This window comes from Peromyscus maniculatus, chromosome 15 (genome assembly GCF_049852395.1).
Source record: "Peromyscus maniculatus bairdii isolate BWxNUB_F1_BW_parent chromosome 15, HU_Pman_BW_mat_3.1, whole genome shotgun sequence".
Taxonomy (NCBI): Eukaryota; Metazoa; Chordata; class Mammalia; order Rodentia; family Cricetidae; genus Peromyscus; species Peromyscus maniculatus.
The window spans coordinates 12,191,893-12,217,030 of NC_134866.1; the positions used below are offsets into that span (position 1 = coordinate 12,191,893).

Genomic DNA, 25,138 nt, shown 5'->3' on the forward strand with positions numbered 1-25,138 from the left:
AGGCCTGTTCATGTGCCTGGTACCAGGATTTAGGATGTGTGGTGTCTTCCCTTTCTGCTCTTGGCTTGGAGTCCTGAGCCAAGTTAAGACACTGAAATTTCTTGTTCAGCTCACAATTGGGGAGTTAGATGCTGCTGTCATTGTCTGTTACTTTGATGTGTGAATGTGAACCTCAGAATTCTGGAGATCATCAGTCTGAATTAGGAAAAGTCTTAATGACATGGCATTCCATTATGGTGAAAGGTGGCAAAGCACAGCTTCACATAAAGCTTCATTAGTGCTCAGATCCTGTTGTGGTAACAGGTTCACATTTTGCTTCAGAGTTGAGTTTACAGGGAAGAAAAGCTTGATTCTTTTCTGTTTTGAAAATCCATGAAATTTTATAGTAGATTTCTTACAAATTATGTACTTGATCTCCCTCTCTCTACCCCTCTCCATACACACATCTATTTCTCATTAAGTAAATTAAAATGCTTGCTCCTTTGTCAGCAGAGTTTACAAGTTAAACGGTGAGTCATTACTAAAAGGGTAGGGTATTCTGCTTTGGCCTCTGAGATTAGGGAATATTAATGGATCTTGTATTTGTATATAGGAAATCACAGCATTAGAAACTGGCAAAATACCAAGGTAAATGAACAAAGAGAGTTTTGAAGAAATCATGTAGGTACATCTGTAGCCTTCCCCATTTGTATTTAAAAAAAAAAAAAAAGACATCGATGCAGAAACTGAGCATCTGCTAAAGAGCATCCTCTCTGCAAACTCCTTTGTCCAGAGTTGCTGCTGAGAAGTGTGCGGGACATATTTTAGAAGTATCCGCTGCCAATTCAAAGTGACATTGAATAGATTAGTAGGGTAAGATGAATTGATTCAAGCCATTCATTACTCAAATAGTTAATTCTGTGTTGACTGTGTAAATTAAATACACACAGGGTCCCAGGGGCTGGACAGAGAGTCCAAGTCTAGTCTGGAACAGAGGCAGCTGTGTCCTGGGCACCAGTTCTGGGGTACGAGCACCTTGTTTTCTGTGCATCGTGCAGGATGGAGCCTGGCTTCTAGGTACTTCTCACCTATCCTGAGCTGGGCGCTGCTTTGGAGCAGATGGTCATCAGTAGAGCTGACGTTTGCTGGCATTGTTGTGGCGCAGTGTGCCAGGCACAATGCTCAGTGTTTTAAGGCTTGCCCGTTAGTGCTTAGCGCAGACCTGCTTGGAAACTCTACGGAGTTTATTAATATGCAGGTGGTACCGCTTGAGTGTGGTTCCAAGCCTGGCTGACTTCCGGAAGATGATGCTCTTCCTCATGAGACTGAGCCTCTTCAGTCCTCTGAGCTGAGAACTGCATGGATGAAGCACAGGGGCCCTGGTGAGGGGGATGCAGTTTTGTCTACAGATGTTTGCAGGCTGGGCCAGACAGCCTTCAGAAACTGCCTTTTTCTAGCTTCTGGCTGCAGGCTTCCTGCTCTCTTCTTCCCAAAGAGGGATACATACTGGGAGACAGCATTCTCAGGACAGCTTGGAAAACCAGACCAGGGAATAGAATGCCTGCAAATTATTTCTGGTTCTAGAGCCACCCTAAGCTCCTGAGGTGATGGAGGTGGTCTTATAAACCCGATGCGAGCCAGCTGCTGGGTGTCCTCATTTAGTGATGACCCAGCACTCCAGCCAAGTGCCAGTAAATTAAGAGTGGAGTGGGGTAGACGACATTTCAGACTGGAAGACAGCTGAACTGACTGGGCGTGGAGGAGGAATCACCAGTGGAGTATGTGCCTGTGGGTTCAGGCTTCATTTATTCCTTAATTTGCATTTGTTGAGGTCACACAGCTGAGCAGACCCGTGGGCATAAATACTGTGCTGCTGCGGCTGGACGAGAAGCTTTTGAATGACTGTAAAGGGCAGGTGTGTTTGCTTACAGGACATATTCTGTGAGCAGGCTTCTTGGTAATAACATCATTCTGAGCTAGCTCCTCCCCCTCTCCCTCCACACCCCATTTTTTTTTTTTTTAAATGGAGTCACTGTAAATGAGTAGAGAAGCATCCTGGACCCAGTGGTAGCCCTGCAGGAGGACATGCCCGGCTCCCTGACACCAGCTCTTCTGTTTCTGTTGGGAGTGAACACTAGGACAGAGCACGGGTCGCTCGCAGAGTGGAGCGCTCGAGTCTGTGCAAAGTGAGAACAGCCTTTTCCTTACCTTCTCCCCAAGACTGCTCCAGTATCAAAACAGCGCGCTTTAGGAATATGAGCTCGTTAGGAAAACCCTGCCCTCTTTGGGGACATGTTTTTGTTTTTGACACGGAAGACGAATAGGGGCGATTTTCAGCAGAAGTGCAGCTCTCTCCTGCAGCTCTGTGTGGTGCTTCAGGGACCAGGCAGCCCCTCCTGCCGCTCATCTTTGCACAAAGGATGATGTAATCCCTTTAGCTCTGGCCACGTGGCCAGCATGCCGTCACTGCCTTCGCAGGGACACCTCTGTGCTGCCAGTGCCGGATCAGCTTCTCTAAACCATGCATTTGTAATTACATTGCTTTTCCTTTGTCAAGGCTGTCCTTCACCTGGGGTCACAGGAATATGAAAAAGAGTACCCTGCTTTCAGGAGAGATGGCACTGGTGGAAAGGACTAGAGTGTGCAAAACTGTGGAGCCTTTGTGAGTGCCCATGAATTAACACTGGGGGCAGGGATGCTCGGTTGCCAATAGCAACCACTTGCTTCATTATCAGAAGAAACTCTGGACGTCCAGCCTTTCTCTCTCTTCCCCTGCTTTGCTGTGATCGCTGAGAGTAGCCAGCAGAAACGTGTGTTCTGGAGGGCAGGAGACAGCTGTGCTGTGCTCAGCTGGGTGTACATCCAAGCACATCCTTTCCAACACCTGAGCCCGAGATGGGTGCTGCCTCTGGCCAAGCCCATCTCTACGGTCGTGACTGCGGTGGTCATAGCCACATGGCAGCTGCTTTGATGCGCCGCATTTTGCCCTGCTCTGTGCTAGATGCTTTCATGCATTTCTCTTTGAATTCTCCCCACGAGGCTCTGAAATGCAGAACTCACCCAGGAGGAAACTGCAGTCAGGAGAAATGAAATGATTTGCTGTGGCCCTTCTGACCAAAAAAGATCCAGAGAAGGACCAGGAGGACACTGAATTTGATGCATTTATTTAGGTTCGGTGTCTTCTTTCTCAAAAAGTCAGTTAATGTTCATGAACTCCTGACTACTGAGGCTTAATTGTGCAAGATAGCTCTATCTGCAGAGGTTTAGTTTTCTTGGTAGTGTTCAATGATTAGGTGATACTAGCATAGAACTTAGGGAATTACAAGGTGGAGCTGGAACTTAGGGAATTACAATGCTTCACTGCAGTGGGAGCCCTGCGGCTCTGAGGACCCAGTTCAGTTCCAAGCACCCACCCACGTCAGGTGGCTTACAACCACCCGTAATTCTAGTTCTGGCGGCTCTGATGCCCTCTTCTCGTCTCTGTGGGCGTCTGCACACATACATATAGTGCACATACATATACTTAGACACACTGTTTTAGTTTGTTTCCTGTTTCTGTGATAAAACACTGATCAAAAGCAATTTGGGGAGGATAGTGGTTTATTTGATTTAGAGGTTATATTGAGGGATTCCAGGGCAGGAGCTGAAGCAGAGACCATGGAATAAATGACATTGCTCACTGCCTTATTGTCCCTTGGCTTGATCATCTTGCTTTCTCGAATAATTCAGGACTGTGTCCAGGGGGAGCACTCCCACATCAGTCATTAATCCAGAAAATGCCCTCATAGACTTGCCTACAGGAAAGTTCCTTCTTCCCAGATTTTCCCTAGTTTGTGTCAAGCTGACAAAAACTAACCAGTGCACATGCATGCACACACACACACACACACACACACACTCACGTGTGCACACATATACACAAACAAGATAAAAATAAATCTTTAAGGAATGATAAGGCTTCATTGATCACATGGTGACAGTTTTTGAAGTGAAAACATCTGGGTCATGTTAACAAAGCAGCTTCTAGAAACACATCGAAACAGCCTAGGCTGTTGGCCCTGAGTCTCCAGGGATCTTCCTGATAAGTGGTGTTGGGACTGGTTGTGATTAGTACTTATGAGCTATACACAGAGCGACTGAGATAACTCCTATAAAACTAGAAGCAGAGCCCCTTGCCCCCAGGTCCCTGGAATGCTCTCCTCTTTAGAGAACTTGGAGATGGAAGGATTGGATGTGGTGAGGAAGGTTTGTAGCACAGCAGTGTTCCCACCCGGCCCTTGTGCTGCATTTCCCTCTCACGGGTGTGTCAAGCTGGATTGTTTCTCGGAAAGGTCCCTCTTTCTTGTGGATGGTCGAGGCTTGGGACCATGTCTAGGAGGTGGAAGGATGTGGTGACTTCCCACTTTCTGAAGCCCTGGCCACTGCCCATTAGGTTTCGGTGTTTTACACACCTTACCTCTCTGTTGTCTAGGGAGGAGGGGGTCATCCAAAGTGCTGATTTTACCTCCACGAAAGTGCCTGAGGGTTTCGGTGGCCTGAGGAATAGATGCAGCTGTGCCAGCAGACAGCAGGGGTCACAGGGAGGTTATTCGAGAAAACAGCACCTGTCTCTCTGAAACTAGAGGGGAAGTCAGCTGCCGCTGAGGTGTTGGATGGGAAGGAGGGACAGCAGATCCTTGCTAGCCTTCCTTTCCTAGGTTACATGATGGCTGACGGGTGAGGCCGGGGTTGAGAGACGCCGGGCAGGTGGCGTTATGACTGTGTACCTGTGTACTGTGCTCGTCTTTTTGCCAGCTGTATGGTCTGCTCATAGGAATGGTCATTCAGGTGACTGCATTGGTCCTGTCTGGAAGGTGACAGTGACGTCTTAAGAGGAGGCCTTTCCCAAGCAAGCTACTAATCCTGTAAAAGGAGATGTCGAAATAAAAACCATCTGCTTGGCTTTGTTTATAAACAAACATGTTTATAAAATGAAAGGACCACTTTCTTGGCTCTAAAGTCTTGTAAATCTGCGTCTTGTTCACATTGCTGCATAATTAAAAACTGAGCATCTTTGTGCACATGGCATTTCAGCATGCTGGGTGTGCTCACCTGGCAGGTGTGTACAGACTTGCAATCCTTTGTCCTTCATGGCAGCTCTTCACCAGCACTTCCTTTCTGTGTTGGTTCAGCCATACCTAGCCAAGTACCTGCCTGTGTTTGGTTGATTTTTCAGGATATTGCTCAGATTTGCTGCTCCATACATATCTACTGTGTGCCAGACCATGTAACTCATTGGCATAGAGTGCCTAAGTGCCAGGAAGGCTGAACTTGGATTCTTCAGTATGGGGTTCCAATAATGTCCTTGATGAGGTACCAGTTCTAAGGTCAATCTTGTGGATGTTTCAGCTAGCACAGTGAACTTTCTACTTCTGCTTCTCATAGATAGAGCAAAGCTTCCAGTTTTAGAAGCTATTAAAACCTTGTTTTTGAAACTAGGTCTCATTATGTAGAACTTGCTATTCTGGAACTCACCCATTGCAGACCAGTCTGGGATCCTTAGACTCACAGACACTTGTGTACTTCTGTCTCCTGTGTGCTGGGATGAAAGACCTATGCTACCACTCCTGGCTAAACAACAACAAAAACAACTAACAATAACAATGACAAAAAACAACAATTAAAAAAACAATTGTGTATATGTGAGCATGTGGGTGCAGGTGCCTGAATTACAGGCAGATGTGAGTTGCCTCATGTATGTGTGCTGGGAATCAAGTCAGGTCCTCCATGAGAGCAGTATGTGCTCTTAACTACTGACCTATCTCCCTATCCCTTAACACCATTTCTGGGCATCTCCTTTATACCCAACTTTCCCATATGTTATTACGCCCTGTGTTCTGTTGCTATGAAAAGGCACCATGATCATGCAACTCTTTTGTTTTGTTTTGTTTTTTCAAGACAGGGTTTCATTGTGTGGTCTTGGCTGTCCTGGACCTCAATCTGTAGACCAGACTGGTCTCAAACTCACAGAGATCTGCCTGCCTCTGCCTCCTGAGTGCTGGGATTAAAGGTGTGCGCCACTACTGCCCAGCATCATGGCAACTGTTATAAAGAAAAGCATTCAATTGGGACTTGCTTACAGTTTCAGAGGTTTAGTCCATTGTCATCATGGCAGGGAGCATGGCAGCATGCAGGCAGACATGGTAATTCCTGGGAACCAAATTTGGGTCCTCTGCAAGAACACTGTGTACTCTTAATGGCTAAGTCATCTCTCCAGTCTAAACAGTTATTTGAAACTTTCCTCAGATTGAATTTGTGATATGATAAGTATCCATGAATTATGTGTCTGTGATATGGGTAGAATAGCGGTTAATAGCCAGAGCCCACACAAACTAGTGTGGGATCCTTAAGACTTTAGGGGGTATAAAGAAGTCTTCATTGGGTAGGAGATGAAGGTGTCACTCCAGCAGAGTCAGGTGAGGCTCCTGTGGTGGAAGGACACTCTGAGAGTGGGAGGCGTGTGGAAGACTGTTCCATTGGAGAAGGGCAGGAAGCTTTGTAGCTTGGTCTCCTGTTTCTGCTCCAGCTCACAACAGTGGTTATTGTGCACTAAAGAGGAATTTATGAGCTCCCTGGGACCATAATGCCAATTTATAGCATTATTAACCTGAGAAAATTTATTTCTGAAATTGAGAAACAACATGCTTTCTCCAACAGTTTGTAAAGTCCCTGGCCATTGGAAGTCAGGGACAGAGACAAGCAGGTCCCTGACAGTTCCTTCTTGGCAGCTGTTATTCAGGATCTCAAGTAGGAGGAACTATTAAGGGAATTCAATTAGGATAGAAATAGAAAGGGAAACATCTGGGATATCCTGTTCTTTCAATCAGATATGGATGGTGAAATACAAACACCCATTTTAGAATTTGCAAACCAGAAGTGGTTTCAGATCAGTCTCTTGGACACTAACCTATTTGTTTTGTTTTTGTTTCTTTTTAAAAAGTTATTTTGGTAAAAGGCAACATGGTTACATCCATGAAAAAATGACCTCTCTTACAGACAGTGCAAGTTTTAAAGAGGGAGTAGAGAGCAACTTGAGGAATTTAAGTTGAGGAACTCGACTAGGAGTATGAATTTCACCTTGTGCCCAGAGGTGCTCTGGCGACGAGTTCCAGTTACATAGTTAGGACCGTTCTCTGCTGCTGTTTATAATGGCAGGCAGAGGAAACACTCCATGTGTAATCATGTTACATGAAGGTCAGCATGCACGTGGGTCAAGGTGAGCTGCAGATGAATGGACACGGTGCAGTTGCATACATGTAAAGACCAAAGACAGGTAAACGAAGCAGAATCACAAAGAAAAGCAAGGAATGAGTGATTACTCTAAGAAGTCGATACAGCCTTAGTCTAGAGCCAGTGGCTGGATGAGGGCCTCCGAGGTATTGGCACTGCTTAAACAAGGGGGTGGCTTCAGACATGTACACAAAACATATACATGTACCTATACCTTCATGTGTGAAGGTCACTCGGGGGTTCTTTTTCCTGTCTGTGGTCCAGTGTGTTGGAATAACTGGAATAGAACAATCGACTTGAAAGCCCATCTGTTGTACTGCTCACTGAATAATTGAGTATTTGGAGCACCAGGGCTCTGAGTGTTTTTACTATAATAGCAACTCCTTGTCCTTCCCATCGGAAGGTTTTGAAGGTTGCACAGTGTTTTGGTTGCAGAGCTGACTGATGTCATGCCATCAGCTTCCAGAAAACCACCTGGTTTGACTTTCAAGAAAAACCTAGTGTATTTTCTCATCACATTACAGAGTTGTTTTCCAATGGCTCCTGCCTGTAGAGTGGGCTGAGGGCAGCAGTTTTGCCCACCGGCTCACTACAGGGTGAAGCCAAGGGCGGGCAAGATCTTGTTTGTGTTTGGCTATCTATTAAAAATGGGGCATAAAGGGAAGCTGAGTCCCACAAGCCCACCGTGGCCTCCCTATTTCCCGGAGGTCACGGCGGTTCGACAGTCCTGCTCCCCTCCATCTTCAAGGAGGAATGGAGTTGCTCACACTAATGCGCAGGCTCCTGTAAGAGGCAAAGGAAGCGAGAGCAGAGGCGAGTTGTTGGTTTTCGTTCCCTTCAGGCAGTGAGGTAGGCTCCCTCCTTTTATCTCCAGTTGTATCTGGCATGCTCTTGCCATGGCAAGGCAGGGACCTGGGAATACTGTGTGCAGGTCGGGTGAGGAATGATCGCTTGGAAGGAGAACTCTGAAGAGTACTCTGCTGTTGGGATTACCTCACAGCTTGTTAGATTAGTTATAGTTGGTCTCAGAAGGAAATTTCCAAGGTTAGTGTACCATGCCTGTGTTGATTTTTAAAATATGCCTTTGTTGGGGTGGGGGTGTGGCCTTAGACAGTGACTGTGTCTCAGACCTGGTCTTTCCTTTGCAAGTAATGGTCCCTCACCCTATAGAACACTAACTGTTCTGAGGTGAATGAGTGACAGGTTCCCAGACCAGCTTTTTCAAGCAGCACAGGCATCCAGGGATGAGCCCTTCCTCATACAGGCTCTGCCAGGGGGAGGGAGGGGGCTTGTTAGCTGCAGTCTTGGGAGCAGGAGCTGGACACAGCTCCTCCATGCCCCCTGTTAGAGCTGGAGGAGTGCTTGTCAGAGACGCCATGCAGGTGAAATCAGGATTCTTGACTTTGCCACAAAAAAGAATTTCAGGAGCAGTCAGTGGGAAGCAGAGCTGGAGTTGGTAAGGGATTTGGATATAGATTAAGCATGAGCGTTGCGTGCTCTGTGTGTGTGTGTGTGTGTGTGTGTGTGTGTGTGTGTGTGTGTGTGTGTGTCCCCATCCCTGGAATTGTGTGTGGGCTTCACAGGAGAGTTGCAGGCCAGCATCTCAAGAACAGCCATTTGGTGACTTCTAAAGTTTCATCTGGAAATGTTGCTAAGAACTTTGATCTTTTTTCTTTTTAGGTTTTGGTAAATAAAGTTGTAATAGTATTTCCTGAGGTTCATCAGGTTGGTTTACAGACTGATAAAACCATAGGTCCCAGGCTAAACAAAGAGTTAAAACTTTATTTTCCCTTCTGCGAATGAAGTTTCTGGTCTTGTTTGTGAGATTCCCAGAAAATTGCAGGTTTCCAGCTGGGGAAGGGGTTAAGGCCACACTTAGGGTCATCCACAGTTCAGCCTTAACCATGTTCATTCTATTCTACCATTCCTGTGGAACATATCTCTGTACAAAAGGAATACAGTCTTTATATTGGCAAATTTTATAACAGATTTGTTAATTCTTATAGCTAGAATTCTTGACTCTCAGTTGTTGAGAAGCCTCAACCGGACAGTGGAGTGAGACGTTCCTTTCTTTCCCTTCCCATCTGCCTTTGATTCTCCTTTCATCTGCCTCAGTAGTACCTCTTTTTTATTAGACCCAGCCTTGTGGGAGGTGAAGCTATCCTAGGCTCCCCATTTCATAGATAGGCATGGAAGGCATGGGAAACTTAGCCTCTTCAGCGTCACTCACAGGGAGGCTGCCCAGACAACTTGGTTCCTGAGCTCCGTCTGGCTTGGAGCTCGACATGACTCCTGACTGTGGTATTGCTCTCAGGTGACACACGTAAAACATGCAGGGCTCACTCACCCCTGCCCCACCACTGTCCCTGAACCTTCTCGACCCCCCCCCCCACCTCCGTGTCCTCCTACGGCTTATAACCTCTAGGTGCAGGCCTGGATCAGGGAACTGCGGAGGTCTCAGTGTAGGGTTGTGTACGGAGAGAGCTAGCGAGTGAGGGGTGGTTGTACCACACTTACTTAAATGCCCTTTGGCATTCCCAGTTCCGTCACTCATACCAGGTTTGGTTTGCAAAAGGATTCCCTGTGTTTTTGGTAGATACTGTGACGTGCTTCCTGTGAGTGACAGTATTTAGGAGAATGAACGAGGAAAGCGGAGTCGCCACCACACACCATGCTGCTCTGTGGAGTTGCCAAAGTCTGAATCTCTCTCCCGCTCCCTCCCCCCTCACAATTTATTGAAAGAGACTTAGGACAAGAGAAGAGGAGGCGGCTGTGTGGCCCCAGCATTGAACATATACCTGAGGCCTCTGCTCTTCCCCAGTGTCCAGGTACCCTGTCATGTCAAGATGGTCAGAGCAGGAGAGGATTGCTCCAGCTGCCCAGAGTCCACAGCCCTGCTCTAAGTGAGCCGCAGGAACCATGGCCAAGGTGTGCCGAGCCTGTACTGGCTTCCATTTTCCAAGTTCCAGCATCTCCAGAGAAAATCAAAGAAGGCGAGGCATTATAGGCAAGGTAGCCATGTCCCAAAGTTGACCCGGGTCCTCAAGCAGAGGATTCTTAGGGTAACATCCCTCCTCTTCTCCCCCTTCTCAGATACTGCTGGCCTTTGTACCCAGCAAGCATCTTCCTCTGGATTAGTGAAGATACATAATGATCCCAAGAGGGAGGCCAGTCATTCCACGTTGGTCCATTCTTATTTACTAGTTTAGGGAGGTAGATCAGTGTATAAACTCTTGCCCCTCGGCATGAGGACGAGCATTAAGATGCCTGAATGCTGACAGACATGGAGGGAATCCCTGAAGCAAGCTGAGAACCAGACTAGGCTAACCAGGGGAGCACTGGGTTCAGTGAGACCCTGCCTCAGTGTATTAGGTGGAGAGCAATCCAGGAAGGTAGCTGCCATCAACTGCTGGCCTCCATATGCACGAACACATGTGTGCACCCACACACACGTGGGCACCCATGCAAGCGGGCATATATACCTCACAAACATACAGTTATTTCTCTATGAATGTTACTAGACTTTTTTTTCCACTTAACAATTCTCTTTTATTCTGACTTTAAAAAGCCCTGGCTTTTCTGCATATGTGGAGAGGATTTGAAATGGTAGGAGATTGAGACAGTGGTGGATTGAGGGTGGTGGGTAGGGGATGGAAATGACATGCTCCTGTGTGTTAGTATTAGCAGATGCATTGCTTTTCTCAACCTTCTTTGCAGTGTCTTAGCCCTCTCTCCCAGGATTCAGCAGGAAAGTAAGTCACCCAGGCCTAGCCGATGTCATTTCCCTGCTTTGAAATGGGGTAGGGCAGGGCACTAAGCCTGAGTGAATGCGAGTAAATTAATGACTTGAACTTGCAAGGCTGCATGCCGCCCACATTGGTCTAAAGCTATAATCTGGAGGCAGCTGGACAGGTTCATTACCCATGAGCAAAGTTAGGCTGGTCTTGTTGCTTGGACAGGAAGCCAGAATTCCTAGAGGGCTAATATTTCTTCATCAGTCACATTGCCCACCACATAGAAAGACCTGGAAGAAAACCTCAGACTTTACTATACATTTAGAATTCAGCCTAAAATCAGACAAGTGGCAAGCATGAGTTGTTCTTGAGTTGTCTCTTTTAAGGGCTGCAGAATTGCCCTCATTGGGTTTCTTACATGCTTCTACTTTCTCTGGATGATCTGCCTTGGTTTCGATTGGTTCCTCACAGTGCAGATGAACTACAACCCACACTAAGACAGAAACAGAATTGTCAAGGGTGATTAGGTTGATAGGAACATGGAACCAATGGTGTCAGTTTCTGACCACTTAAAGTTTCATCTCGGGCCCCCATGTTCAAAGTTTACGTTCTTGTCTGGGTCTGTTTTATGCCAGTGATGACACAGTGCTCCAGTGGAGACAGTGATGTCTGCAGTTGGGTTTGATACACTGCTCCAGTGGAGGCAGTGATGTCTGCAGTTGGTTTGTCACAGTGCTCCAGTGGAGGCAGTGATGTCTGTGGTTGGTTTGTCACAGTGCTCCAGTGGAGACAGTGATGTCTGCAGTTGGGTTTGATACACTGCTCCAGTGGAGACAGTGATGTCTGCAGTTGGGTTTGATACACTGCTCCAGTGGAAGCAGTGATGTCTGCAGTTGGGTTTGATACACTGCTCCAGTGGAGGCAGTGATGTCTGCAGTTGGGTTGTCACAGTGCTCCAGTGGAGACAGTGATGTCTGCAGTTGGGTTGTCACAGTGCTCCAGTGGAGACAGTGATGTCTGCAGTTGGGTTTGATACACTGCTCCAGTGGAGACAGTGATGTCTGCAGTTGGGTTGTCACAGTGCTCCAGTGGAGACAGTGATGTCTGCAGTTGGGTTGTCACAGTGCTCCAGTGGAGACAGTGATGTCTGCAGTTGGGTTGTCACAGTGCTCCAGTGGAGACAGTGATGTCTGCGGTTGGGTTGTCACAGTGCTCCAGTGGAGACAGTGATGTCTGAAGTTGGGTTTGATACACTGCTCCAGTGGAGGCAGTGATGTCCGTGGTTGGGTTGTCACAGTGCTCCAGTGGAGACAGTGATGTCTGTGGTTGGGTTGTCACAGTGCTCCAGTGGAGACAGTGATGTCTGCAGTTGGGTTGTCACAGTGCTCCAGTGGAGACAGTGATGTCTGCGGTTGGGTTTGTCTGGCCAATCCACAGCATCTCCACCTCAGATCAGTAACAGCAATGTGTATCTCGATACACACCTGTCAGACTGACCCATGCGTGTACAGTCAAGGCTATTGTGGCTCTCACGCATGTTTTTATTTGTATTAGATAATACAAAGATGATAAACTTCTTCAGACTGCAACTGGGCGGTTTGGGGGAATCCCCCAGGCTTAGCGGAGCAGTGCATGTAAATATTCTGTCTGAACATGATTGGCAAGTGAACTACAATTGTTCAAAGCTCTGTTGGGGGATGAGCTGTTCATAGAAAGTTTTGCCATATTTTTGGACGTTGTTAAAGATACATCTTTCTAGTGAGTTTCATGTTGGAATTAAATTCATGGCTTTTGAAGTGGAAATAGTTTTTAATATTCAACTAAACATTTGGTTACTTATGGTATTTACCTTATTGATATATTTTAAGGGTCAAAGACTTACTGGTGTGTTTTGTAGTGGTAGCAGACCTACAATATCTTAATTTTGCTGAATATTTAGAAACTTTGGTTTATGTATGAACAGGATAATGATCTAAGTGCTGTTTAGATGTAACTAATGGCCAATCAAATTAATTGATTACTTATTAAGACTCTTAGCCTTGATTACATTTCCTCAGAGATGGGAAACTCTTGTGCACAGTGTCTTAAAGGCAGAGGGATTGATAGGCACTTATCAGCGGGTCCCTGGAGCCTGGGAGGAAGTCCCTGTTCATAACCCAAGTCTGAGGCCAAATTGAGAATTCTGATGTTAGTAAAGTTAGACATTTCATTGTTGGCAGATTATGATGGCTTGCAGAACTTTAATCCCAGAACTCTGGGGAGGCAGAGGAAGGTGGATCTCTGTGAATTCCAGGACAGCTAGGGCTACATAGAGACCCTGTCTCAAGAAACAAACATAAAAAAAAAAAAAAACTTTGTTGTTTCAAAGTGGGCAGGAGCTAAGGTGGTGTGGGTTGGGGACCCCGGTGTGAAGATCAGCTGCAATAATCCGAGTTTCAAGCCGAATCTGGGTTTATGGCTGGGGATCAAGTTCTTGTTCTTGTGGAAATCCGAAAGTCCTGAAATCCTTGGCTCTGCTTAGTTGTTGTCTGTCTGTCCTAGTGATGGTCACTGGCAGGCAGGAGAACATGACTGAGGCCAAGCCAATGCTCTGTAGTGTTGCTGGTGTGATGCCCGGCAATCACAGAAAGCTTAACTTGTGTTCAGTTCCTGTAGCCAAAAACATGGCAGCCACCTGTGGATTCTGTAAGCTGCCCTACTTGTGCCTTCCGGTGCCCAGGGACTTGGGACACGTATGTGCTGACATGTAAAACAAAGAAGTTCTGTTTTGAGTTGTGTGGAGTTGATGTGGCTTGCTCATGCCCTCATGCCTGGGCTGGTTACAAAGCCTCATGACTAAAGCATTTCCTCGGGTGAAAACCCTCACTGCAGAGAAGCAGGGCTCTGAGGGCTGTGTGGCCCCTGCATCCCTACAACCCTGCACCCTCTTTGCTTGTGGGGGTGCTGAAGGGAACAGCCTCTGAGTTCTTCTCCCTTGGCATGGTCTACCCTTCCCATCAGAGAGTTGCGGGGAGAGTGATTAGGACAGAAAATAATTTATTAATTACATTGTCAAAGTTTCAAAGTAAAACTCTTTCCAACCTTAAAATATAAAGGAAGGAATTGTAAGCATACTGTTATGTACTAGTCATTGAACACATCAGACACGGAGAGAATGAGTCACTTTAAGTGCCCGGCCATTGTGAGCTGGTTGGTGGCTTCAGGATATGGTTAGTTCTGTGACTTGGTGGACTCCACTCAGGACCCCATTTGTGGACTGGCGCTGAAAATTGCCAGCTGCAAAAGGTGTTTACCTAGGGCTCAGTGGCCCTTTGGTTGGTTGGTTTTTTACATTTTTCCCAGCGTTCACTGTGTTCCCCACGCAGTGGGATGTAGTGCCTTGTGACCCTCTGTCCTGCAGGGCGTACCGACCACTAATAGATCGTTTCCATGTTGTGACAGAGGCGTGGGTGTTAAGGGAGCACAGGGGTTAGGAACCCAGCAACAGGGTCTGGTGGTGAAGTGTGCCGGGAGCAGGAGTGATTGAGAGTGGGGCTCTAGTGGTGTCTGTAGGAGCTCAGAGGGCCAGGGGCTGATCAGGTGCTTGGGGTTCTTTTTATTTTCCCCTTGGGAGAGATTAACCATTGGCAAGCCAGTGAGGCTGCACAGGTGCCCAGATGTCCCAGCCGAAGGACTGATTCTGTGTCAGGTCAGGGAGCCGGTATTTTACGTCAGGGCACCAAGAAGCCACCGAGGAGCACCGTGGGAAACTGTCAGGGGGAATAGTAAAAGCAGGTGTGTGCTAGAAACCTCATTTTGGGGAGAGTGGTGGGATCTTAGGGGCTGTTGGACACTGATCACAGATACAGAAAGGCCACCTGTGGGGACACTGGCCAGAAAGATGGCAGAGGACAGAAACACTGGCCAGGAAGGGGAGGGGAGGCCGGAGGGCCAGGGAAGCCCAGGCATGACTATTGAAAGGAATGAAGTGTTTGATGTAATAATTGAACAGGATTTCTTTCAGCAATCAATCTTGCTTGGGCTGGTATCCATTCACATAGCTCAGAGATCACGTTTTATCACTCTGGTTCATTCCTTCAGGTTCTTTATGTGTACATGAATGAGATACACATGTGTAACCAGGGTGGTATCTGCTGTCAGGCTGCGCGAGCACACGCGCGCGTGCGCGCGCACACACACACACACACACACACACACACACACACACACACACACACACACACACGGTGTGGCTGGGAGGGGCAGGTGTCTGTGCTCTTTCTTTTGCAGTAGATAGCCACAGGAATACATTTTCTCTGTATGCCCCTGTGCTAGTCTGGCCATTAGAAGATGAAGGGGCTCACAGACAGGCAGTTCCTTCTTAATTTGTGAAATTGGAAGAGGTTAGAGGCCCCCCCCCCTTTATAATGCCTTTGGACTACTGGACCATTATATATTTATAAATTAACTTCCAGTGCACCATTAATGCATGGTTAAAACATCAACAAAGTCTACTGATTGTTTCCTTTATTTTAAGGCATTTATAATACCCTAACAAGCCTTTGGTCTTTTTTGGTAATTCAGCTTGTCCTGTATATTTTGTGGGTAAGAAATTAAAAGCCAGAGCTATTATAAGTTGACATTTCCTTGAATCAGTAAAACGTACATTCTTCTTTAGCCCTTAACAGTATGATTTTATAGGCTATCTCTTCTAAGCCAGGATGAATTAGCCAATCAGGTGGTTATTAAAGTGGTAGTGGTTATTATTAAAAATTAGAATCCATATTACCATGTGATTATAATGTGGTAGTCAGTGAACATACCCGCATTCCTGATGTGTGTGATTCATTTTCAGATACAATTTGTGAGTGTGGGTTGTGGCCATATATTTTTGTAAAAATGGCACAGGCACCAACTGATTGTGTTTGGATTTTTTATGTATGAGTACGAGTGAAGGTTTAACCTTTGGTTCCTAATATTCTTTCATAATTAAGTACGTTCACAGAAGATTGGGGCTGGTTAAAATGCTTCCTTCCTGTGAGACACTGATCTAGAGGTGTGCACAGCTGAACCCCCACAGTGCTCACACTGCCTCCCTGCACTAGAGCAGGATCCTGCAGGCTCTGCAGTGAGGCGGCTTGCTCAGAGAGGGTGACGTCACCCTTTTCTGCAAGTGGAGCGAGGGCGGAGCCATCTCGCAGATGTGGAGACTTATCACCCTGCCCTTTGTGTTCAGGGGCTCTGTGCACTCGCCAAGTGTCTGCCAATTAACTAATGAGTAAAATTGGTAATTACCACCGATGCTCCTCAGTAAGCAAGAAACTACCAGCTTCCTATTTCACATTTTTCTTGTAGTTGCTTTAGAATACTGCTTATTTATTAGTCTTATTTATGGTACAACCTGTGTTTCCGTAAGATTTGCTTCAGTCTTTACTACAGGCAATTTTTCAGTTTAATAAATGTGACGTGGGGTAGCCAGCAGGCTAGTGAGACCCTGAGGTGCCTGGGAAGCAGTTTGTGGGCGACATGGCAGAATTCGGAGCAAGACACTGATGCAGCTTCATCAGAAGCTCCGTCTGTGGAGGAGTAATTGGGGCTTTCAATTCCACGTTTTACTAGAAGAAAAAAAAATAATTTAACTAAAGGAATGATTATGTAAAATTAAAAATCACTAAAGTCGGCTATAGGTCCTGAGTGGATTACTGAAAGACTGAGTGGATACTAAAGTCCTGAGTGGGTTACCAAGAGACGCTGTTTTAGTTTAAAAGTTGACTTACTCTTTAACTGACTGGATTAGTTGTGGCTTAGATCTGTGTCGAGACCTGGAAAGAGCTACTGGGATGTGAGCTGCACCAGCTCTCACACTTCCGTGGCCCTCGTGCTCCTGCGAGAGAACAAGATGGAGGACTGTCGTCCCTTTTCTGTTGGTTGATGTTGAAAATTGAAGGCCACAGTAGTGACCGATGGAGTGAGCACTCTCAGTGACTGGCTGGGAAAGGTTCTGTCAGAGTGACGCTGCAGCGCTCACCACAGGGTCCGAGGACCCGAAGTGGGCGTTTGCTGTGACCACTGGGCTGTTAGGTTGTTGGTGTTCCAGCCCACTGTTTCATCTAAAAGATTTCCCGTTGCTGGACAATGACTGTGGGAATTTTCCTCCCAGGGTGAAGAGGGTGGTTTTCCCTCTTACAGTTGCAATTGTAGTACGATTGAAGGCTAAACGCACAGAGCTGATCTTTCACAAACTGAAAGTAGAAAGTCCTGTGGGACACTGGTAGAGTACCAGGAGGGAGTTAGGCTCTGTTCATTTCCAGCACCTGGAGGTTTTGAGTACTTTGCACCTAGTTCTGTCCAAAGCAAGTTGGCTGAAATGAGAAAGACAAAGAATATCCATTTGCTGGACATTATATTTGTCACTTTAAGAAACAGGAGAGACCCAGGAGCATGGGCTTAGCGTTTATCCCAGATTGACATGCTCCTGGTCAGATAGCATTGTAAATCCCTAACAGAATCCATTTGGACAGATACTATAGTGTTTAACTTCAGGGTGCAGCTGTCTTAAAATGAATATATTAAAATATTTAAATATTCACATTTGAAGAAGGAGGGAGGGAGAGAATGAACTTGAAGCTAGAAAGAAATTCACTGAGCCCTGCTTACACAATGGTTTCCGTTGATAATCAACTCCTGATTGCAGAGGCTGTTGTGAGCATTCTGAACATACACACTGTAGGCCTGACTCCAGAAGTACGTGTCGCTTGTCGTTGAGTCCGAGTCTGGGGGCATCACTGTCCCCGCTAGCGTTTCATCGAGTTCCTCGGTGGCTTCCCTGTCGTTCTCTGCTCTCTATTGCAGGTTTTATGTAACTTAAAAATGGACCAACTAAACGCCCCTGATTGGGCCATTGACCATCCCTGCCTCCTGGCCACCCTTTCTCTCCATCCTCCTCTGTGTATTCCTTTTGTCCATCAGCAGACCCTCCTGTAAAAATGTTTCTGCCTCCCAGTCTCTGGCACAGAAATGTGGTGTGGGTTCTCAGAAGGACCTCTTCAAATGGTGTTTGCGGCTGGGTAACCTCCCTGTGGCCCTAGGAAGAGGAAATGCTTCCAAGTGAAGGTCATTGAGTCCAGCAGCGAAACCCTTCTAATTCATGAATCAAAAAAGTTTTAGGAATTGGGCCCTTCTGTGGTGTGGTCTAGAACCTGTGGGGCAAGAAAAAGCCATTTATTTTTACTTTTTAAGAAAACTTATTTTTAAACAGCCGCACACTCTTGTTTTCATAAATAGCTCTCTCTCTAGGGAATGGGCGAGAACCTACCTTTTTGATCAGAGGTGCCTTTGTGGTTAGGTTTTTAGCCTTTTCTGCTTTTTATTGAGTTAGATGATCTAGTTGCTGCAGTTTCAGAACTTATCCATGCTTCTGAGTCTTATCCTTAGTGGGTGGTTTTTTAGAACCTGGACATGAAATTTAGAATAGTACTTGGTGACCATCATCATATTAGCCATACACTCAGTTTCTTTGTGTGGTTACCTTTATATTCCTTCTCTTTTTTATTTCTTCCCTGTGTCCCTTTACTGTAGAATAATCAACCAGACATCACAAGCTGGTGGGGTTGGATGATCTGTCAGTGTTTGGACATACGGATATGTAACAGTGAAAATGTAACACGCTTTACATTTGTCACTGACCCCCTTGCCTTTCCTCTCAGGAAGACTTCTGTTTAATTAGATGGGGAAATTGGGGGATTGATAAAAGTCACCGACTGCAGCTCTGGGAAACTAAAGATGAGGTCATCAGGGAGCGAGTCTGTCGATCACAGTGGAGCATAGGAAGTTGAGGTTTTTCTAGTACATTTTTCTTTCTGCATATTGAGCTCAAACCAGTATGTTTTTCTTCCTGTGTGGTGGCCTGAAATACAGCAACTCTAACTTGTGTTATCTACTCCATCATGGTCATCAATAAATGGATGTCGTTCAGAAGGACATCAGTCATGGTCAAGAAAGCTTTGGAATTATGGCCCAAGTCACATAGCCCTTTCCTGATGTATCCTCAGCACTGGGTGAAGGGCAGTCTTCCGTTGGGGATTTCGTGACTGCTCGGGTGCTACAGTGCGGAGCTGAGGACAGCAGGCAGTGGCACTCACTTCTTTGAGGGTTTTGTCAGGTGGATGGGTCTGAGTGAGCATTGGCTTGTAAGACTGTGAGAACATGGGAAGTGTGCATCCTCTTTCTGAACAGTGGGAAGGGACTTCTCTTGTCAGTCACCTTTAGGTTTGATCTATAGCAGCTGCAGATCTCCTCATTCTCATGGGGCCCTGCAGCTTAGAAAACTTCTCCTAACCTGCCTTGTCTACAGCCTGTGGACTGTGGTCTGGAAGGCTGTTGTCAGACTAATGCTTTTGCACCTTCCACACTGCCACCTTTACCCACCAGTGCACTCAAGTCCTTGCAGTGAGTCACAGTGACAGACAGAGCTGTGGAGACTAGATTGCATTCATTCAAGAGTTTTGTAGGGACGCAGAATGAAATTACAGAACTCCTGGCTCAGGTGTTTCCCCCTCTGGTGGGTTACCAGCACACAGCAATGGTATGTTTGGAAAGTAAAGCGGCCTGGTGACCTGGAGACCTGAGCTCTGGGACAAGTTTATCAGTACCTGGATGGGTCATGCCAGAAAGTTCTCTCAGAGCCTTGGTCCTTGTCACCTGCCTCTGCCTCCTGAGTGCTGGGGTTAAAGACATACGCCACCACCGTCTGGCTCCAATGTTTGATTTTTTAGAAGAAGCACCCAAAACTTGCTCTTCATATGCAAGGCTCAGGAAAAGCTAGAAGCTTGGGCCACTGAAGTTGATTCACTGGAATTGAGTCTTCTTTTCCCCGATTTTCTCTCTTTGTTTCAACCACTGCAGCACAACCCTGAGTATAACCTAGTTCTTGTTTTAACAGCTCCTCGGGCTTACACTGGGCCTTGTCCTCACTAACAGGCAGAGTAAGGAAAAGTAAACTCAACACCATTCCCTTTTTCCAAGTGCACACTCCAGTGCCTTGACAGAGAATTGACACGTAGCCCAGGGTGGCCTTGACCTAGGGATCCTCCTGGAATCACAGGTGTGTGGCAGCTTGCCTGGTTAACAGCATGCCTGGTTAGCGTCCATGTGTATATGGACATACCAAGGCTGGGTCAGTTACGCACACTAGAAATCAATTCATTTAATACTTTTAAATTCTTGGTCTACATCTTTTACCGGTTGGGTGGTCAAGATAACATTTACATCTTTCACCAGACATGTGGCCAAGATAACATTTTGGATCTTTTTCTTGTACTCTTTGACAAAGCCAGAAAAACGGGGATGGGAAAGCGATCTTTTTCCCCAGAGTATCTGTTAGTGTTGGCAGTTGTAGTATTAGTTGTAATGGGCACCTGGCCTTAGACTGGTTACCTCTGGAAGAGTCCAAGACAGGTCCTAAGGCCTGACCATGAGTAAGAAAAATTTGTATCCCCCATTCCTAGGTGAGCAGGCTGGGCATGTTTTGGCCACAGTTCATTCTACTTAGATGTTGGCTTGTCTTAAGTTGCAGGCTGCGTTCTGATTTTATGTAACATAAAATTGTTACATGGTTTTTTTTTTTTTTTTTTTTTTTTTTTCCTGAGATTTTCTGCAGTGAAGAAGAGTTAGTTTTTAGTGAGTGACCTTGGCCACCTCAGAAGTTGGAGTAGCATCCGGCTGCCTTAGCCATTGATGTTCCTTTGCAGGGTACAACCCAAAAAGCACAGAAGGAGAGAGCCAGGAGGCAACGTTGGCCAGTGTGGGTTGTGCATGACCCCACTGTCTGCTGGGCAAGGGTTGCTAACTAACCAGACTTGGAAGACTGAGAGGAGGAGACTTCGAGCTCCCCCTAGAGGCTGTACTGGGCTACGACTAGCAGGCTTCACAGAAAGCTGCTAATGCTGCAGTTTTCTTTGGCAGTTATCTAAATTTTACAAGGTTAGAATGAAGATTTGGCAAATGATTGGGGCTGATTGCATATTATGTCATCTGGGAACAAATTGTTATTGCTAGCGTGGCTGAGAGTCTTTTGGAATACTGTCTGTGGACATGTATAAAGACTGTTATTCATCATTAAAATAGAAGGAAATGGTGGGGTCAGAGTCTCATGTGTTCACACACGGTCATGTTTCTTGATTGATTTATTGGTCATGGTGAACGTGGAGGTGTTGGCACTGGGTAGAATGGGCACTACACGTCAGTCAGGCAGCCTAGTGACTGTTTTCTCTCTGTGTCTTTCAGGATTTCGGAAAAATGATGAAATGAAAGCTATGGATGTTTTGCCAATTCTGAAGGAAAAAGTCGCCTATCTCTCAGGTAAAATCTGACTCTCCAATCTGCTTTACTTGACTGCTCAGAGTTTGATTTAAAGTAGCTCACTTGCCACAGCATATAAAAGCATCAGCATTTCGTGGACTTTAAAAACTCTTTTATTCTTGAAAATGAATGCCCAAGGCATTTCTGAGGCCATGTGTACATCATAAGCCAGCAAACACTGCTGATGAAACTGTGTCTGGCTGTCACTCTGCAGACATTTGGTTGCTTTGCCTGAGCTGTTACGTGGAAGAGCTGCTTGTTAAAGCTCAACACCTTAGTGTCAGCAGTTGGGTGGGAGTGTGACCGTGTAGACACACTCAGGAGTTTTTAACCTCTGTTTTGTCCCGTACGGCTCTTGACTCCCTCATCTGGGAGGACAGGCTCCTGTCTCCCCGATGGATACCCATCCCTGGAGTTGTTAGAAGCCATATCTTCAGCTGGCTCTAAAGTGCTGGCAGTTTCCACCAGCTGATGGCTCCCCGTTAGAAGCCCTCCCCGCCGCACAGTGTGGCCTCTCAGGTTTAATGTGCAGCACCCGTAACCACTTTGTTCTGGGTGACCTAGGGGCGCGTGCTTCTGTATGTATTTAAGATGACACTTCTGTGGTGTTCTGCTTTGTCTTGGCTTTGCGCACTCTTTTAGGCTTAAGACTGTCAGTTGACTTTAGAGAAGTGAATCTAATTTACAGCAAATCTGCATGGTTAGTGAAGAGTGTAAAAGTGCACAGAAAGAAGGGGCTGTGAGTTGTTGGAAGTTCTTGGATATAGATAGACAGGCAATCAGTCAGACAGACAGACAGACAGACTGGTGACTCATGGATTACAATCCACTGAGTTTTGAAAGTCATGTTTATTTACTCTTTCCCAGTCATTCCTGATATAATGTCTTATACCAGCTTGTAAACTGCTGGTTTTGTAAAGTTTTAAAGTTGGAGTAACTAAAAGATTGTACTTGTGAATCCAAGAGGCGTCATGAGGAAGTTCCATAGGTCCATCTGCCTGGAACTCAGAGCCTGGGTCTCAGAAGAAAGTCCTCTGCCCATCTGCTCCTGGGCACCGAGACCTCTGCTGCACCACCCTGCTCTTCCTGGAAGGGCAGGAGGTGGGCGCGTACAGACAGGTGGATGGAGATGCCTGCTGAGTTTTATTTGCCCCCATCCCCTTATTAGGCGGTTAATTCAGAATTTATTACCATGACATTTTTATTTAACTAACCTAAACCTAAACCTTCTTGCCTTTTAACAAATCAAAAAATAAAACCACCGGGCTTAGAATTTCTCATAAATCTTCAGTGAAAGTTTAATTCTGCAAAGTTAGAGCTTTGGTGGAGAGAGATGGTTTGCAGTGACCACACAGGAGGACAGAGCATTTTAAATGGTTAAGGACAGCGGAGCATTAACCAGCTGTGCAAGCAAAGCGTAGTGAAGAGGTGTTGCCACACTCTCAGTACTTCCCAGCTTCTGACCGGAATTCACTGGGTCACGTGAGGTCACGTGACAATGTGAGGCCATTGTTACCTTGAATCTGAAAGGAAGAGGGAGAAGTTGTGAAAATAAATTGATGACATACACTGTCATTTTAGGAAGCGTTCCGAAGAACGAATGGATTCTCAGAAACAATTTTTACTTCTAACTTCAGTTATCTTTTTTTTTTAATTATGGTATAATTTTGCATACTACTGCAGTGCTTTTAAGAGTAGATTCAGTGTGGCCACAGGCTGTGCAACCATTACCATGGCCTACTTGTAGAACATCTTTATCTTTCTCAAAGAACTTCAACTTACTCCCTCTCCTCCACCCTAGAAATCACTCATCTACTTTATCCTGTGACTTCAGTTTGTATCGTAGTAGGGAATATTGTGGTACTCCTGCAGAGGCGCTCCATAAATTGGCGTTATGTTGTGGACCTTGTAATTTGGTAGGCAGGATGGCCAGTCCCTAGAATTGTAAAACAATTATAACAAAAACAGAAGTGCTCTTAATTACAGTGCCTTGTCTGGGCCCAAACCCGAGACTGTAATGGCTTGAACCAGTTTGTAAACCACTGGTTTTCACTAACTAAAAGACTGTACTTGTGAATCCAAGAGGCGTCACCAGGAAGTTCTGCAGCTCCATCTGTGTGGAACACCGAGTGCAGATGTGAGAAGAAAGCCCTCTGCCCTCTTGCTCTTGGGCACAGAGACCTTTGCTGCACCACTCTGCTCCTCCTGGAAGGACAGGAGATGGGTGCATACAGAGAGATTGCAGATTTGAGGGTAGCCTGGGCTACACAGTGAGACCCTGTTTAAAGTGATTTCTGTATGACCCGGGAACCCACTGCATAGTCACCCTTGTGTCTCCTTCACTGCCTTCAACAACAGCTGAAGCATCAGCGCGGCAACTCTCTGTAGTCCTTTCGTCTCAATGTCAGCTCGGGAAGCTCTGGCACCTCAGGCCGAGGCAGGAAGATTAGCTGAGAAAGAGCATGTGCGGCCCAGGGCTGTCTGTGATTCAGTGTTGCTCCCGTTGAGTTTATGTTATAATAACTTACGTGGCTGAACAGTGCATATGGATCGGTTTGCGTATTCAGTCTCTGTCAAGTCGAATTACCGATCAGAATGAATGCACAGTCAGTCACTCTAGGACATTGTAAAAGCCACATTAATAGTCATTCATTGGGGGGCGGGGTGTGCACAGAAAATAAATAGAGTTTTTGCAGTGGCTGAAAGTTTGAGATCTGAAGAGAGATGATCAGAGTTGTAGAGCTCCGTGGAGCGTCCACTTGGGGATGCTTGATTTTCTTTCTCTGCTTTTCTGCCCTTGTTGGAAATAATAAAGTAAAGGGGATGGTTTTGCCTCAGTGTCCAGCCATGCTAAGCTGACTCCAGGAGAAACCTTCCTCCATCTATCAAGGCCAAGTGCTTTGGCTGCTTCTTGGTCTCGGCATAACTTTCCTTCCACCCTCAGCTGAATCTGGATTTACTTCACAGTTCTAATCATCTGTGATTTTGTTTGTGTGTTCTTTTTTTCAATTGAAAAAAATTTAATGTAATGTATTTTGATCATGTTTTTCTTCTAATCCCAATTCCTCCCAGATCCCCTCTCCCTCCCTTCCCCCAAACTTGCTTTTCTCTCTCTCAAAACAAACAAAACAATATGCCCCAATAAAACCCCTATAAAAACAAAAATCAAAATGAATAAACAAAAGACCAATAAGTCACCACCACCCCCCAAAGCCCAAAATATGTAAAACAAAACAGAAACTCCACCATGGCATTAAGTTTGTTAGCCAACTATTCCTGGGCATGAGTCTGCCCCCTGTTATGGTTGATATACCCAGTGAGACTCCATTGGAAAAAACTAATTTTTTTATTTGCCAAAGGTATGGATTGTAGATAACGTCTTGGTTAGGGGTGGGACCCCACATCCACTTCCCCTCTTAGTGCTGGGACCCTGTCTGGCTCTAAGCTGTGCAGGTCTTAAGTGTGCAGCTACAGTCTCTGTGAGTTCATGTGTGCCTCAGACCTGTAGGAAAGATGCTGTTTTCTTGGAGTCACCCACTACCTCTGGCTCTTACACCTCTGCCTCCTTTTCTGTATTGCTTCCTGAGCCCTGAGGGGAAGGGTTTAATGAAAACATCCTGGCCAGAGCAGTGAGATGCCACGGATCCCAGTTTGTATAAGGCCAGTCATTGGTGTGATGTTTGAAGAACATTCTTGTTTGCCCTTTAAGACTGAGAGAATAAGATTTCCCTTGGTAGAAAAAAGAAAGTTTAGAATGCAGGAGACAGAAGAAAAGTGTAAGGGAGCGAGAGAGAGGGGGGAGCTATAGAGAAAGGGGG

At 46.1% G+C, this 25,138-nt stretch overlaps 1 protein-coding gene across 5 annotated transcripts in view; it reads left to right on the forward strand.

The window, feature by feature from the left end:
* The window catches only part of Trio (trio Rho guanine nucleotide exchange factor), a 317,034-nt gene that overhangs the window by 89,360 nt on the left and 202,536 nt on the right, over positions 1–25,138 (forward strand). For all 5 annotated transcript variants that reach the window (XM_076551700.1, XM_076551702.1, XM_076551703.1 and 2 more), the window contains exon 2: positions 21,246–21,320. In XM_076551700.1, the coding sequence (XP_076407815.1) occupies positions 21,246–21,320 (75 nt within the window). The remainder of the gene's footprint in view (positions 1–21,245; positions 21,321–25,138) is intronic.